This window comes from Conger conger, chromosome 12, assembly GCF_963514075.1.
Source record: "Conger conger chromosome 12, fConCon1.1, whole genome shotgun sequence".
Lineage (NCBI taxonomy): Eukaryota > Metazoa > Chordata > Actinopteri > Anguilliformes > Congridae > Conger > Conger conger.
Window position 1 is genome coordinate 6,227,151 of NC_083771.1, and position 14,282 is coordinate 6,241,432.

General features: G+C 41.0%; 1 protein-coding gene and 1 long non-coding RNA gene across 2 annotated transcripts; one reads left to right on the top strand and one right to left on the bottom strand.

Moving 5' to 3' along the window:
* Positions 1-1,444: 1,444 nt before the first annotated feature.
* Positions 1,445-7,586, bottom strand: LOC133142357 (uncharacterized). The gene is made up of 3 exons (XR_009710174.1): positions 7,368-7,586; positions 5,196-5,305; positions 1,445-2,286 (listed from the first exon to the last, which is right to left on the bottom strand). It is a non-coding gene; the product is annotated as an uncharacterized LOC133142357 (long non-coding RNA).
* Positions 7,111-13,243, top strand: swi5 (SWI5 homologous recombination repair protein). Its single transcript, XM_061263524.1, has 5 exons — positions 7,111-7,386; positions 7,785-7,833; positions 8,454-8,575; positions 10,668-10,762; positions 12,590-13,243. The coding sequence occupies exons 1-5, from the start codon at positions 7,280-7,282 to the stop codon at positions 12,652-12,654; spliced, it is 438 nt and encodes a 145-aa protein (XP_061119508.1). The 5' UTR covers positions 7,111-7,279; the 3' UTR covers positions 12,655-13,243.
* Positions 13,244-14,282: the final 1,039 nt, after the last annotated feature.

Consider the following 14,282-nt stretch of genomic DNA (forward strand, 5'->3'; position numbering starts at 1 on the left):
TGCATAGGCGTTTTAGCACATACCTTAAGTTACTCCGTTTCAAAGAAGCTACACAATCTATCTACAGTATCACTCTCTCTCTCTTTCTCTCTTTCACTCTCTCTCTTGCTCTCTCTCCCCCCCCTCTCTCTGATTCGCACTTTCTCTGAGTCGCACGCCCACTGGAGATCAGAGGTTGTGAAGTGTCTTTTGGTCTTTGGCAGTGGTAACAGTGAAGTGGTGTGTTGACGTAACTCAGGAAAGCCGTTGTGAATTATACATGAACGCCTGGCTTCTTCCCTCTACATGTTCCCAGTGTCTCGGAGAGTTCACCGTTTCTGCGCTGGAGGTACACCCCGTTCTCAGAGCAGAGGAAGAAACATCTGAGACAATCTGAGGCAATCTACTCAAAACCGCCCCCTCTCATCCAGTCCGCCGGAAGCATTCTGACCAGGCTGTGTCCCCAGTGCTTGAACCGTCACACAGTCCAAGCACTTCTTCATTTTGGTCTTTGGAGGTTGAGCTGCTTGAACTCTTTTCTGTTCCCATCCCACCATATTCTCGCTTCACTAAAAGACTCTTGCGATTGCCGTGGTATTACCAGTGCTTGAAGTCAGCCGGTATGCTGAAGCCTACTGGGGTTTCTATGTTTTTGCTCTGAGTACTGGCACTTAATGAATTCTCCTTCCTGACATGAAATGTAATGTTTATTAAACAGAAACTAAGTGTAGAAGGTTTCACATGTGTAACCACACTGGTTTGTTATGTTGACTTTAGACTGAAAGTGGCGTCCTGTTTTTGGGTAGGGGGGAGGGAGACTTCCAGACACGCGCTGAGGTTCTGCCGTCATTTCAGCTGTGTTCATAACTGACATCATACGGCCCCAATACCCCTGCCTCCATCCGGTACAGCTTCTGTTCTTGTGTTAACACCAGCCCGGGCCCCCCGTGGAACACTCCGATTAAAGCTCTCTGAGTGTCACCAGTGGTCACCAACCACAGTGGACACATCAACACCAATATCATTCCCCTAGTTACTGTTGATCTCTATACTGTTGCCAGGGAAACTGACGGAGGAAATAGGCAAGAGAGAGGACTTCCTTTTATGTAATTTGGACAAATATACATTTATATCAATAATCTACTGTAGGAAAATGCTTTTAGCATTTATGACAGTTGGCATTTATACATGGGGCTTTTTACTGGAGCTAATTCAGTTTAAAAAAAGCATTGTTCAAGGTTACAGCAACTGATGTCTCATCACTCCACACAGCAGTGGCCACATTTTGTAAAAGTCACTTTCAAAAACTCATTTAAAGTGAATCAAGTGAAATGCCCTCTGGAAAAATAATTGGTTTCCTTCCTCCTGAAACGGCGTTTGTGACGTTCGTGCCCTGGCACAGGGTGGTCGGAGTCTGTCCTTTATGAAGAGGCAGTTTGGAGGGCAGAGTGAGGCGTAGAGAGGAAGCCAGCAGGAGTAATGGAGAAACAGGACAGTGAGGCTCACAGAACAAGCACCTCTGAATAATTATCACAGGATCAGAGCTCAGTTTCACCATTACTGCATGTGTTTGTGATGGTCCGGTCCAGAGAAAGGGAAAAGGCAATGCCTGTGAATCTCCCATCCCCCCTCCACACACTTATCTATGTGTAGCTGCTGATAAATAAAGCATGCTTCCACAGGGCCAGGAGAATGGATTGCCTTTTAAAAAGGAGAGGCCCTGCTTCACTCTTTCCTCAGATATTGGTTTGTTAAACTGTGGCAGCCATCTTCTCTTAAAATGCTGGGAACACAGGGGAGTAGAGGCTCCCTGCCATGGCACCACAGCAGAACACGCACACATAAACACTAATGCCTGCAAATAAAATGCAAACAGGAAATGCTCTGCTATTTTTATTCATGGAATGAAAACAAAGCAAATTTCAGTGGGGCATAGGACAGTTACTGCCAGGAGGAAGTGACTGGTGAGTGATTATGGACAGATAAAGGTCAGAGATGTATTTACACCTCTGCATTTGATTCACACAACCTCTAGACTAGATAGTGGCCCCTCTGCCCACATTGAGAGAGAGAGAGAGCGAGAGACAGGTGGTGGGTCATTGCTCTGAGGAGTTGTGTGCTCTGATTCTGCCATTGCTCTGCCTTAGTGCTCTCCTGCCCACTGGTGCGTGACCTGAGATCAGCTGAGGGTCACATGCTGTGACACTGTTAATTCATCACACATTGTGTGGTCAGCTGGACTTAATTTATCTTCTGTTGAGTCAGGGTCACATACAGGTCTCTTGCCTGGCTGTCCTCCCTCTTGTCCTGTTGACAATATATACCATTCCTTGTACAAGGCTAAGAAAATCCAGATAATAATCTACAAAATCTAATCAAACACACAGAAAATGTTATCCTTAATTTCATACCTTCCATTGTCATTTGTTTACCTGGACTATCAATATTTGATTTATAACTGCAGACAAATCATTTCTAATCAGTTGATAATATAATAATGACTTTACTTGTATAGCACTTTGAGCATTCAGCACAAAAACAGCAGTCCATCCATCCATTATCTTAACCCGCTTATCCCGAATAGGGTCGCAGGGGGGCTGGAGCCTATCCCAGCATACATTGGGCGAAAGGCAGGAATACACCCTGGACAGGTCGCCAGTCCATCGCAGGGCACACACACCATTCACTCACACACTCATACCTATGGGCAATTTAGACTCTCCAATCAGCCTAACGTGCATGTCTTTGGACTCCCACAAAAACAGCAGTGAAAAACAAAATACCATAAAATAGACACAAAGCCTTAAGAAACAACACATTACTAATTTCTAAAGTTGGATTAATAACCCCAGATTTTCAGAGGAATTATAGTTACTAAAGCCACTGTGGTGAAAATATAGGAAAATTCTGACTTCTAGAACTAGTCTGGTGTGTGTGTGTGTGTGTGTGTGTGTGTGTGTGTGTGTGTGTGTGTGTATGTGTGCATGTGTGTGAGTGAGTGAAAGAAGCCCTTGAACAGTCCTTTTTTCGATATCTCTAGCCACTAATTCCACTTAGGGCTACAGAACCAGGAACAGAACCCAGGAATAATGGAATCCCCAGAGTCCGCATGTCAAATTACATCCTGTCAAAATATAAAATTCCCGCCCAAGGACACACATAATACAGAAGCACGTTATTATGCCAACAATGCTGAACTGGAGTAGCAGCGTGTCCATGGGGAAGCAGAAAAAAGGGGGGCATTAGGGTGCCTCTTTGCTTCAACTTTTTTCCATTCATTTTCTCCAACAGAAATTTTACAAACAAGAGATTGAACAGAGATTGTATTATTTTATGCATTTTCTATACATTTTCCTTTTTATACTTACACACGTATAAGATGTGGGTGAGGCCGCGTCCCTCCGTTCCCACTCAGCCTTATCCTCCTTGCACACGCGGCTTTAACACAACGCCGGTGACAGGACAGGCAACAGCCAAGAAAGCAGCTCCCCAGCAACACAGTGCCAGACACAGGGCCTCTGCAGTTGGTCCTGCTGGAACACAGCCAGCGGCTCTGCCAGCCCAGCTGCTGGCTCGCAGATAGCCAGGCAGCAAAGTGCCGATTCCCACCGAGAACACACTATTCTCTGCAGCTCCGCACTTAGCCTATAAGTGCTCTCATTTCTATCAGATAATGTTCCCCTTCCCCCTGTCCCACAGGTAGCAATATACAGTAGAGTCCCAAAACGTACTAACATTGGGTATGTAAACTAGGGGCACCACCCTATATAACAGTATCTCATGGTATAATACTGAATAAAAATAGCCCAGACCCCTTGAAGCAGGTTCACACTGATTGTACTGGAATTCAGCAAATAGTTTATACATAAAAACGGTATGTGTTCAAGTGCTAGTTAGTCATTGAACCCAAAATGTAAACATAGCGTAGAACATATCAATGGTTGTTCAAGTTACATAGTATATATAAAGTAAGAATTAATTTTAAGAACAATGAACAAAAACATGATTACAATTAAGAACAAACTAAATAAAATAAAATATTGTTGGGTAGGAGTTTTAACCATTTGATCATTTTGATGATAACAATCATAACACAGATTTAGCTGAATATGCAGAAGCATTCTTAGATAGCCATCGTATCAGTGAACAGTGAAGAACAATAACGAAAAAGCTAAGAGAGAAATCTGCAAGGCAATTTGTTGTTATTCTCCAAGTTGAAAGGAAAAATCTTCTGTTAGATGTTTGTTATCAAAACCCCTCTGTGAAGTTTCATATTATTAAATAATTTGACTATAGTAAGTCTTGTATCTGATATACGTTGGCTATATTCTATGCTCATTGAAGCACGCTTTTCAGTTAAGGAATTCTGAACAGAACACCATTACATACCACCATTACACATATTACAAATCTGATGCAGGGGCAACAGGTGCTATTTTTAGTATTATTGATATTACTGAACTCCCAGTATCAGGATGGAAACTGTAAAAATAAGGCCACTAAATATAGAGTTAATCAATGTTAAACTATTCAGGTCTCGCTCACTCACCCACATACATGTCCGCAGGACATCTACATGTGAATCTGTTTCTAATGCTAAATCAGTTGTGGTGTAACACTAGTGTAAGAAACCAAACTCTTCCCTGACAGTGATCAACAGAACTGTTATAGAGTGCTAACAGGACTAAAATACATGTTTCTTTATGAGGATTTCCAAGACTCTCCATGCATCCAGATTGGGAATCTGACTGAGGCCACACATCACAGCTCTGTCTAGTTCAAGTTATTACGTTAGTGTCAGTAGTGCTTGTTTTAGACTGTGGTGATTGTACCATTTGGGAATTAACATAGAGTTCATAGATGCAATTCCACTTCTTTCAGCATAACTAAGCACAAGGCCATTTTCTGTTATGACTGCTAAAATACCTGATTTTTTTAAAAATATATTTCTCACATTATTTTCCTACTGATTGGACCTAGCCAAGCTGCAGTTCTATTGTTGCCACACCATTGAAACTCCTCCTATATTCCCGTGTTCAAAATAGTTACAGGCATTACAGTCATGCTGAGTTACTTAACATCTGCTCCGTGCTTCACACACTAACACATTGTCCTGTAATAGGCTGTGAGCTGCAGGGAGCTGTGACCGCATTATATCACTGTCATTGTGTCTGTCCCTGTTACATGACGTCGCCCACATATCTCAGAATTAGCACCTGTTGATCCTGGGACCTCAAGGCCAACACATTTCAGACTGAAGCTCCTGCAGTCCTGCTCGTGGCCTGGGGGGGGGGGCGCTGTTACGTCCGTGTATTACACTGCAGGGCTGACACACAGACACGCCGCCAGTAAACAGATTTGTTAACATTAAATAGAAATGGCCATTTTAGGACCTTATTTAAAACTTTTTGATTGATCAACACACCAGTTTTTAATTAAATTATTTTTTGCAACTAGTAACATAAAGGTATCATCATACAAGCTTGCATACTTCAATGAGGTGTTAATGTATGCTGATGCCAATCCATTATACTAAAACATCACCATAGATATACAGAATAATCAGATTTATTAAAGGTATTAATGATAATACTTGTAGCATTAAATCCAACATGCAATACATTTAATACGGATATGGATTGTGCTTTTACATTCGCCCTTTAGGTTACAAACAGGTGCATACATAAAATCATCAGCATTCTCCTGGTCTAGACTCAAATCCTGGCTGTGCCAGTGCTAATTGCAGCTTGCTCGGAGAGTAATCACAGTGTGCTGCAGTTTGCGCGACAATAAAAAAAGATGATAAAATACTTTTTTATATTCTTTTCAAAGAGCGTGATGTGCCAAACACATTTTGGCGGTGGATCAAAACGAGTCCAGACGCCGAGACCCAAACAGAGATTCCAAAAATGTTGAAGCGGCAGTTAGCCATCAATGTGCTTTGTTTCCGTGTGGGAGTCTCATTGTTCTTCTGGGCTCTCTTTCCTTGGCATCCAGTCCCCTTGTTCATGACTAATCCTCATGTAATATTTTTCACCAAATAGCTCTATATAGCTATGGAGGTACAGGGTTATATTTCATCAAACTAGTTCTGAACAGTTTATAAATGTCCCAGTAAAGCAGTTACCCCATAGAACCCCATCTGAGATACCGAAGAAGCAGATTATGTAATTGAAAGAACATATTTTAAGAAACGTATTTTATTTATGAATTAACATATTATATTCCCCCATATGGCCAATTATCCATATGACTTATGGGCAGGTCACTCCTACAAAACACCACCTCTCTTTGGGACAGTGGTGCACAACGAGGGCCAATCTGTTCAGGACTATGTGCCAATTCTGCTCTTAATTATTTTTTGAATCTCAGCTCAATAAAAGGTTGAGCTACAGCTGTCCGGATATGAACCAGTAATGGCATATACAGCTACTTCCACACTTTTCAGGGGCTTAAACAGTGATTAGAAAACAAATATCATAAGGCAACTTTGTCTGGCTAAAAATAAACATCGAATTCCGCCATCCCTAATGAATGAGGGTATATAGGATGTAGACTATTCTTGGCATTCTTGACATGTGGCACAGTAGGCCTACTTTTAACGGAACATTTACACTGGTCACTGAAGACGTTAGAGGCCACATACCGTTTTTTGTTTACACTTTTTTTCAAGGTGTCAGTGTCGGTAAAGAAATTATGAATAACAGCGTGCGCCGTAGTTTAGCACCGTTCTTGTAGGTGTATGGTGCCGCCTACTGGATATGTGAATGAACTTCAATTTGTTATTTGTTCATGTCCAAATGTGCTGTTTGATTCAGACATATTAACAATATTAATGACATGATAATTCATGCTAAATACAGATCACCAGTACAATAGTAACAACCGCAAATATTCGGTAGAACAGTCATAATTACAGTGAGAGAAGCAGAACCATTTTCAGTATCCTAAAGATCTCAACTGTGACCTTTAAAGGTGACTTTACCATGATTATTATTGGTAAAACTGGTCAAAATGCTTCCAAATCTGTACTTTCTTTTCTAATTTAAAAGACTAGCTTACACTTTCAGCCTGCATTAAAGTGCGTTTGCCTTAATGGAGAAACGCCATACCATTTTTGCTCCTGGTGACTTTCCGTCTAGTGTACAGGATGCGACATTGCGCCAAATTTGTTTTCATGGTTAGAACAAGCTGTAGCTAGCTAGCTAATAGTTAACTTGATACATATAAAAGGGGTCCATTATTTTATATTTCCTTAAGAGAGAGAAAAACATATATTAGTCTAGCATGCGCGTGTGCAATGGATTCAGAAGACAGACAGGGATTTGACAGTAATAACGTTACAAACGCAAAGTCAACCCCGAACAAAAGAGGAGGCAATACATTACCTGTTAGGGGGGCACTAAGGTGACTGGCTATTAACTTAAGCTGCATCTCTTAAGGTCGTTGTCCTAGTATCTGGGGCTTTAAATGGGATAACTAGCAAGCTACCCAGCCAACGTATTTAGTAAAACGTTAATTGACGTTACGTCCAGCCAGACAAAGTTATAACTAGATTAAGTTAGCTACCAAGCAACATTTTGATGTGAAAGCATTTGCATATGACTTTGTACCTGACAGGTAATCTTAGCTAAATTCCAGATACAGAATGCCTACATAAACAAGCAGACCTAGCTGCCATTGGTAGCTAACGTTAGCTAACCTAAACTAGCTATGCCCGTATCTTCATTCATGAACTGAATTTCGTTTGCCCGACCCATCGAAAATGTCAGCATCGTTTTAAGACATTTATTTTTTCCTGTCAGGACGCCATACTCGGGATCTAAAAGGGTCTACTCCCGTTTTAAATCTCCGGTAAGTAACGTTAGTAAGTAGCTAAGTTTATTAAATCAGTAAATTAGCCAGCCATACGTTTAGCTACGGATGGGCAACGAGGGCTGTATCTGTTTCTGGATTAAGAGCAGAATTTATGCTATTAATTATTTAATTAGCCCAATCATTTCCATGATCTATCGTAATCTCTTCATAAATTGTTCAGTCTAATTTGAATCGGACATGGTGCACATGGCTAATTAGCTGATTGAGGCTAACTGGTGGCAGCAAAATCCTGCATACACACCGGCCCTCCAGGACTGGAGTTGTCCATCCCTGCGTTTATCTTATATTTGTCACTTGAGCAGAAAGTTTAGAGTGGCAATCATCTAATCTGGACCTTGAATCCAAACCAGGCCCAGGTTTTCTTTTCTCTACTGATTGGCCAGACTGTCCTCACACCTGACTCCCAGGTAAAGGGAGGATGGAAAACCAGCAGTTCTCGAGGACTGTGCTTTTATGCTTATTGTACATCAGCACCTTAGTAACATTCTATTTAATAAAAAAATATCTATTATTACACTGTGGCGATCCAAAAACTGACATGACTGACTTGGCCTCTGTATCATTATGTTTTTTCTGGTTACCTGTGCTGATCTAAGTTACAGTCGCGAAGTACATCATGTTGCCCTCGAGCAGTTCAGCCTAGCCTTGAGCAAGAGATCGAGGAACTGAAGAGGAAACAGCTTGAACTCGACAATGAGATCAGTCACCTGGAGACCAAGTATGTGGATTGGTGGTTTTCTGAGCAGATATACTGTCCAATGAGCACCATAATTAATTGGACAGCGGCACATTTTTTGGTATTTTGGTTCTGTACTCTGGCACTTTTGAGTTTGAAAGGATATAATCACAATGAAGCGCAAACTGTCAGCTCTAATTTGACGGTATTTTCATCCATTTTGGATGGACTGTTTAGAAATGACAGCAACTTTTGTACATGTTCTCCCCATTTTAAGGTACTGCAGGTATTTGTTAAATTGGCTTCACAGATGTGTTTCATTAGGCAGGTGCATTCGTTTGTTTCTTTAGTGAATGCAGAATAGAGCTGTTGTTGTCTAGTCTTGATTCTAGACTTTTAAATTTGTTGTTCGGTTGTGACAACATGAGGAAGACCACAGTGTCGATGCAAATTAAGTTGGCCGTCATAAGGCTCAGAAATGAAAATGAATCAATCAGGAACATTGAAGTCAACAGTTTGGTTATGTCAAAAGACCCGGAAGACCAAGGTAGACCACTGTAGTTGTTGACTGGAGAATACTCTATGGTGAAGACAACCCCCCTGACAACAGCCCAACATAAACACTCTGGGTGTAGATGTAGATCTAGCCAAAGTCTATTCTTCTGATCCAGAATGCCGCAGCCCGTCTGGTACTCAATGTTCCCAGACATTCAAATGTCACCCCCCCTGCTCAGCAACCTCCACTGGCTGCTTGTTATTGCTTGCTTCAAATTTAAAACTCTGGTGCCCGCATACCTGGCAGCTAAGGGATCAGCCCCTGTATATATTCAATCGCTTATCAAGACCTATACACCAGCAAGACCCCTCCGTTCTGCCACTTTGTGCCCTCTGGTGCCTCCCCCTCGCCACACCTGCACTTCTCACTCACGACTGCTGTGTGTTCTGGCCCCACGGTGGTGGAATGACCTCCCTATGGATGTCAGAACGGCAGAGTCTCTGACCTCTTTCAAACGCAGACTTGTATATGCCATAGACTATAATAGCACTTATATAGTTATATATAGATATTGTTGTGTTTTGTATTAGCTAATGTATTGTTGTACTCGGGGTATTCTAGCTGCCAACCGTGGTATGCTAGTTTGTAAGTTGATGTATTCTTCTGATTATATCTGTATGGTCACGCTAGGACTCGGAACCTTACTGTCCTCTCGGGTCCTCTTCACACTTGTTCCTGTGTTCGATCTGCACTTCATTGTACATCGCTCTGCTAAATGCCTTGTAATGTATTGTAATATTGTAGATATAATATGTAGAAGACTACAACAGCAGGTCTAGAGAGGGTACACCACAAGATGTAAACCACTGATGAGCCTGAAGATCAGAAAGGCGAGATTACAGTTTGCTAAAAAAAGCACATAAGAGCCCCAAGAGTTCTGGAACAAAGTCTTGTGGACAGATGAGACAAAGATTATGTACTAGATTGATGGAAAGTGAAAGTGCCCATGAGCCAATGCTTACTACCAGTAGAACAATTAATTCTGAGGTCTACAGAAATATTTTATCTGCTCAGATAAAACCAAATGCCTCCACACTTATTGGACGGCATGCAACAAGACAATGACCCGAAACATAACTTAGCTACTACTAGAGCAACAAAGGGGTTTTTGACAGCTATAAAGTGGAAAATCCTTGACTGAGTATATCACCGGATCTGAATCCAATTGAACATGCATTTTAGATGCTGAAGAGGAGACTGAAGGAAATAAGGCCCCATAACAAGCAGAAACTGAAGATGGTGCCCACTTCAAGCAGTCATTGCGTGCAAAGGATATGGGACCAAGTATTAAAAATGATTACTTTATTCTACATTATTAAACTGTCCAATATTTGTTTTATGCCCGTGAATGGGGGGGACTGTACAAAAGGTTCGATAATTTCTAAATGGTTCATCGGATATGGGTGAAAATATCCTCAAATTAAAGTTGACTGTGTACTTCAACCAACCAATCAATCATTGTCATTGTATCCTTTCAAACCCAATGTACTAGAGTACAAAACCAAAATAATGAAAAGTGTGTCACTGTCCTATGAATTATGGTGCTCTCTGTATTACATGATGTACCTCTCTCTGTAGTGGTGTGGGAACTCAAGAGCTGGAGCAACACATTGACCTCCTACACGAGTACAATGACATCAAAGACATCGGACAGACCCTGCTAGGCAGGCTGGGTAAGACCCCCCCCTCTTCCAAACACACACACACAGCTACGCACATTCTCTTTAATGTGTACGTATTCATATCCAAGCTATTTCTCACGCACCCACCCCTATGTGTCCTTACAGAAGTGCTGTTGTAGAAAATATAGGACCGTGTTCATTGCTAAATGGGAACTGTGAGGCATAAAAAACAGCAGACACTCAGGACAGGTAAATAATGTAGCTTTCCTGTGAGTAATGTTGGGGAGAGTAACAAGGCCTTAGTGGTAGGGGAAAGGAAGAAACTCCCTGTGTTAACTAGAGAATGTTCTCTTCAAAATGTGTGACATGAAGTCTTGCCGACTGCACGGTCCTTTTCGCCCAGAAGACATATCTTAATCTATGATAAGGAATTGTTTATCTGACGAGGAGTAGCTACCTTTGTTCGACAGCTGTGGACTAAGCCAAAAAGGTAGTTATTATCTTAGAGTTGCATCGACATGAGCAACAAAAATATATTTTTAAAAATGGTACTGGCTCTGAGCGTATATTGATGCCTTTCCTGTAGTAAAGCATACAGTGAACATAGAAAAGAGCCATCTGCAGCCACTTTGATCTTGTAGGGGTTATCTACAACAGTGATAGAAGGTGCCAATATGTGAATCATCCTTTGGCGAATTGAACATTTGACTGCAATGTTGCCACAGCCTCGTTCTGGTTTTGTCCGCAATTTAGCACTTGAGGCAGGAGCATAATATTTCTTAAATGGGGCCATCTGTCAGTGCAAATGAGCAGTGAGCGTAGTCATAACGACCTCTCTCAGGTGACTTTACGTTGGAGACGGTTAAGTACCATTAGATACTGAGTCGCATTTAATGTAATGTGGCTTTTATAGATCATTGTTAGGTTCTACATTTACTCGGAGTAATAAAGTATGTTGCTTTTAAAGGGAAATGTTAGGCACTGTTTTATAGTTATATGTGTTTATTTTAGTGTCTTTTTTTGCAGTTTGATGCCTGCTTACCGTTATTGTGATACATATTTAATGTGCCATGCCAGATTAGCCTTGTTAGTAGCTCTGTATAAGAGCATCTGTAAAATAAATAGACGTATGAATAAATAATGAAGTTCCTCACGGGTCGCTGGCTGGACAGCATGCACATAATCGTGTAGTTTTACTTGGAGAGACATTCTCCTCCTTTGTATTTTGCCTTCATAATTCTATAGGCATATAGTATGGATAAACAAAAGCTCTTAGTAACAGTGTGTACCTTTTAACTCCAACTGCCTCTGCTTTTTTAGTGGCACTTGATACGTCACCTAATACAACTCCCCAAAATAACATGAACAGTGAACAGTGAGTGTAAGCACATGACATTTTTTGACGTATTGACACTCATTTTGGAGATTAGGCCAGCTCAGCATAAAGCCGAGATCAGGATGGTACCATTGACCTTGTAACGTGGTAGTGCCTGACCTTGGCTCTCTCTGCTTAGGTCAGTCATTTCATTAATAATCAAATCGGTCTCTCCCAAACCCCAACATTACATTACATTACATTACATTATTGGCATTTGGCAGACGCTCTTATCCAGAGCGACGTACAACAAAGTGCATACCCATAACCAGGGATAAGTTCGCTGAAAGACCCTAGAGGTAAGTACAATTTCAACTGCAGTCAATTGCAGCCACATTACCTTCCTTTCAACATGGCAATGTATGTTGCCTCAGTTGTTCTTACCAGTTTGGCGAGGTCAGCAATCTGCAAAAACTGACTTGCCAAACTTGCATTTACTTGTAGGCCAAAGTTAAGAACAAATGTGGATTAGAAACAGCCCTGAGTTTCTGTCTCTCTTTCAGCTACTGTACGAGGTGTGACCACGCGGGACTTGTACGCCCGTTTTGGCCTTGAGCTGGATGACTGAGTATTGAAGAGAATAAGGAAGAAACGGGGGCCTTGCAACCCCTCCATGAGAAAGTCGAAGAAAAAGACCTTTCATGTCACCTCTTTATTTTGGTTACATACAATGAAAATATGTGTCCACACATACTACAGTTCTATGCAGTGATGTTTAGGACTACAGAGAGGACAAAGGAGGAGTATCTGTGGCATAGTGACAGATAACATGAGGATATGGCTTATCATGATGCCATTGCCTAAGACTGATTGCACTGTTTGTGGTAAGGGTTGTCTGCGTGCACTTACTGCATTTTGGTGATCGGTCAGCAATCTCTTGTTGTTTTTGGAGCAAAGAGCATAGTCCTTGTGTAATATCTCTTCAAAGGTCAGAGAACTATCTTGAATACAGTGATAGTTCTCTGAATAAAAAAGGCTGTATTTAGTAAGCAACACAGATAATAATCTATATGTTTTCAAATGAATATACTATATACTTTTATATACTGATGTTTCAAGGTTTGTTTTTCTCTGAAAACCATGGGTAGAACAAATGCTCTAACAATTATTGTAAATAAAGTGAAATTGCCAATAAAAATTATCTTCATTTGGTTAAAGTTAAGTCTAAAGGAACAATGTCATTCCATCACTTGCTGTTTCACTGGAGTATACAAATGAGGTAACATGCATGCAAAATCCCTTTGGCATCCATCAGCATGGGACACTTGTATGTATTGTATGTTTCCACATCTGGAGATGCGGTTGCCCACCGAGGTTCGCACGACGGTCCTGCCAGTTCCGAGTATGGCCAGGGCATGAGGGAGCGGCATAATTTGGCGGAGGCTCTGAGGGAAACGATAAACAAAAATCCCTCCAAATATGTTCTCTAACCTTATCACAAATTAGAGGGAATGAATCATTTACAAAGACTCATTTTCCAGGGGTGTTTGCGCAAAGTATTAAGTACTAGGGGTGCCAATAATTGTGAAACTTGTTTTTGGGTGAATATATTTATCATTTGAAAACTGTTAAGACTGAATTGTTAATAAAGAACACTACTTTATACATGTTGGAGAATATGGCTAATGTCAATAACTATTAATTTTTTGGCATATTTATCAAGGGTGCCAGTAATTCTGGAGTGCACTGTACATGACCATGGGAAGGGTGGTACTGTTTAAGAAGCCTTTATTATGACACCACTGTGATGCAGTCTGCATTAGAACGTATTCTCGCCTTACCAGTGCCCTCATCACCTGACCTCAACCTTTTGTGTCAGTTAAAGCTGATCTGTGATTCTAGTGCCCTCGCTTGTAAATGAAAGATATGATTTTATTTTATTAGTCCTTGGATATGTAGCCAGTCTACCATGGCATATATGCTTTCAAAAAAATTTCAAGTTTGCTATGTGATGACTGGAATTAATCATATGTCCAAAATATGGAGTATCAGAACCCAAGAAAGGCGAGGAAAAGTTCTCTGAAAAATTACTTTTAATAAACCAGTATTTTTCTGTGTGAAGGTGCAGGGCATTCTGGGGTTCATAGTCTTAAGCAATAATGTACACAAAATAGATAATACTGTGACTGTAATCGTATGATTTCCAAAGCTGCAGACATTTTATGACTATTATTCATAATTATAAACATAGATATC